The 2,903-nt window shown below is 37.4% G+C and overlaps 1 protein-coding gene across 1 annotated transcript in view; it reads right to left on the bottom strand.

The window, feature by feature from the left end:
* Positions 1-986, bottom strand: part of LRPPRC (leucine rich pentatricopeptide repeat containing) — a 106,993-nt gene extending 106,007 nt beyond the window's left edge. The window contains exon 1 of the mRNA XM_021712369.1: positions 786-986. Within this exon, the coding sequence (XP_021568044.1) occupies positions 786-870 (85 nt within the window). The 5' untranslated portion in view covers positions 871-986. The remainder of the gene's footprint in view (positions 1-785) is intronic.
* Between the last annotated feature and the right edge of the window lie 1,917 nt (positions 987-2,903).

Raw genomic sequence — 2,903 nt, forward strand, 5'->3', positions numbered from 1 at the left:
CAAAAAAAAAAAAAAAAAAAAAGAAATCTATGGTTATGAAACCTATGACATCTGCTAGACTCTATCAAATATAAAAATAAAAAGAACCTAGTTTATAAGCAGTTCTTGCTGCAATTCAAAAATTAAGCTTTCAGTATCTTATGAAAACAGTACAAAGCATTATAATTAATTCTATCCCTGAGTAGAAATTTTATGATCAGTTACAAAATAATATAAACTTCCTTCTCCCTACAGCCATAGCCTTTATTTACATATCCCTGAAAGCTGACTTTAAAACAAATTTAAACCACTTATTATATGATTCCATTTGTATGGAATACCTAGAACAGGCAAATCTACAGGGACAGAAATTACACTAGAGGTCGCCTAGGACTGAAAGAGATGGGGTGGGGGGTATAGGGATAGATTTTTAGTAGCTAAATAAAAATGAAAGAAAAATAATGGAAGTGTGTCATATGTGATCATTATAGGAAAAGCTGACCTATACAATGTAAGGTAAGAAAAACTAATATCTTCCCAGAAAATTTACCACTGAATGTGACTCTACTTGTATAAACTATGAAAAGTAAAAAGATAATTTTCATTTTCTGATTTGAGATAAACATCTGAAAATGTTTGTTACTCTAAACTCTGCCCGATGAGTAGAACAGTCAGAAATTCCAATCAGAGCATAAAGTGATGATCAACAGACTATAACACACAAAATTTAAAAGTATCAAATAAAGTACAATGTAATAAGCTTGCCTCAAAGAAGTACGTATAACAAAGTCAACTTTTTGAACTACCTGAATGGCATGTGTTATCAAAGACTTTTTGTAGAAGGGTCTTTGGAATGCGGCCAGTTCTTCGGACAGAATTATCTAGTCTCATTAGAGCCCAATCAAATTGACTGATATTCCTCCTGGGAGAAAAAGTGGATTCCTCTTGAAAATCCTTTTTTTCAGCAGCAATGGCATACAGCCTGGCTGGGCTCAGCAGCCCTCTGGAAAATAAAATATAATTAGTAATAAAGTCAGGTGCTGTCTCTATAGGTCATTTTCTTGAGACAAATTTATATAAATTTTTTAATTAGTTACTAAATACCTAAAATAACAGGGCAATATAAAAAAAAGTCAGAGCCGGGCTCGGTGGCTCAGCCTGTAATCCCAGCACTTTGGGTGGCTGAGGTGAGTGGATTGCCTGAGCCTGCAGGTTCGAGACCCGCCTGGGCAACTTGGTGAGAATGTATCTCTACAATAAAATCAAAAATTAGCTGGGCGTGGTAGCGCGCGCCCGTAGTTCCAGCTACTTGGAAGGCTGAGGCAGAAGGATTGCCGGAGCCCAGTAGTTCGAGGCTGCGGTGGCCGGGAGCGGCCACTACACTCCAGTCTGGGTGACAGAGTGAGACTCCAACTCAAAAAAAAAGTCAGAAGTCTGAATGGGTAGGAAAGTTTTGGGTTTTGCTTCAAATAAAATAATTACACATATACATAAATTATATGCAGAGTAAATATCTTGAAACTTTGAGTGTCTTGATAATCTTCACCACGAAATCATTACAAACTAAGATGGTATCATAGCGTGTTAAGTGTTTTCTTTTTGGTTTGTTTTTAATCTCCCTTAACCAAAACCAGGTTAATGAAGGAAAATAAAGCAGTTTATGCTAAAAGCCCTTCTCGCCTCCATAAATAAAACAAGTAATCTGAAATATATCCAAAATTGTGATAACTACCTTCCAGTGTTTTCTGGGTATAAACTTATTGTGCATTTAAAAGAAGACCAAGCCAGGCTTGGTGGCTCAGCCTGTAATCCAAGCACTTTGGGAGGCTGAGGTGAGTGGATTGCCTGAGCCCGCGGGTTCGAGACCCTCCTGGGCAGGCGAGACCTCATCTCTACAATAAATCAAAAAATTAGCTGGGCGTGGTAGCACGTGCCTGTAGTTCCAGCTACTTGGAAGGCTGAGGCAGAAGGATCGCCGGAGCCCAGCAGGTCGAGGCCACTGCACTCCAGTATGGGCGACAGTGAGACTCCAACTCAAAAAATAAAAAAAATTTTTTTAAATTTTAAAAAATAATAAAAGAAGACCAATGTCCAAGTTAAAACTACCCAGTTGTTTTTAAAGGATAATTTAAGACAAATTAATTTCTAATCTGTCTAAATAAATTTAAAACATCTTATAGTAATAATTCTCTCAATGCTTACGGGCCGCCTGTCAAAATGTTAGTCATATTCTTTCCTAATTATTTAACACAACTGCAAGCATCAAAAATAAAACTAGGTTATTGTTCTGCTAAGCTATGGTCTGGCCATGTGCTCTTTGAGCTGTGGCTGCCAAGTTTTCTTAGCTTTGGCCCCCTCCCATACCTTGGAGAGGTGAAACTTCTCTCTCTCCTCTCTCTAATTTACTTCTAGCCATTGTTTTGTTGAACCCTGGAGTGCCCACGTGCACTTTGAGCTACGACCACCATGTATCTTGGCTTTGGTGCCCCACTCTACCTTGGGAGGTGAATCTCCTCTCTCTTCTCTCTAATTTACTTTCTAAATAGATTATATTTTCTAATCGAAATAAAAAAATAAATAAAACTACATTTCTGGTACTGAACATCATTAATTTTAGGGACGTCAGAAGAAAAATGTTTACAAATTAGCTAAGATCAGAACAGTACATATGTGTTTACAAAGAGCAAGCAACCTTTAAATTATTCAATATTTTAATATAGAGTCTAATATACAAGTCATACGCTTTAAAACATAAAATCTGAGGTATTCTAGGCTATAAGAATATAAGCAGTCGGGCTCAGTGGCTCAGCCTGTAATCCAAGCACTTTGGGAGGCTGAGGTGAGTGGATTGCCGGATTCGAGACTCACCTGGGCAACTTGGCGATACCTCATCTCTACAATAAATCAAAAAAAAAAAAAAAAAA

The sequence above is a fragment of the Carlito syrichta genome, unplaced genomic scaffold, assembly GCF_000164805.1.
Source record: "Carlito syrichta isolate Samal-C Ts95f unplaced genomic scaffold, Tarsius_syrichta-2.0.1 Scaffold303213, whole genome shotgun sequence".
NCBI lineage: Eukaryota > Metazoa > Chordata > Mammalia > Primates > Tarsiidae > Carlito > Carlito syrichta.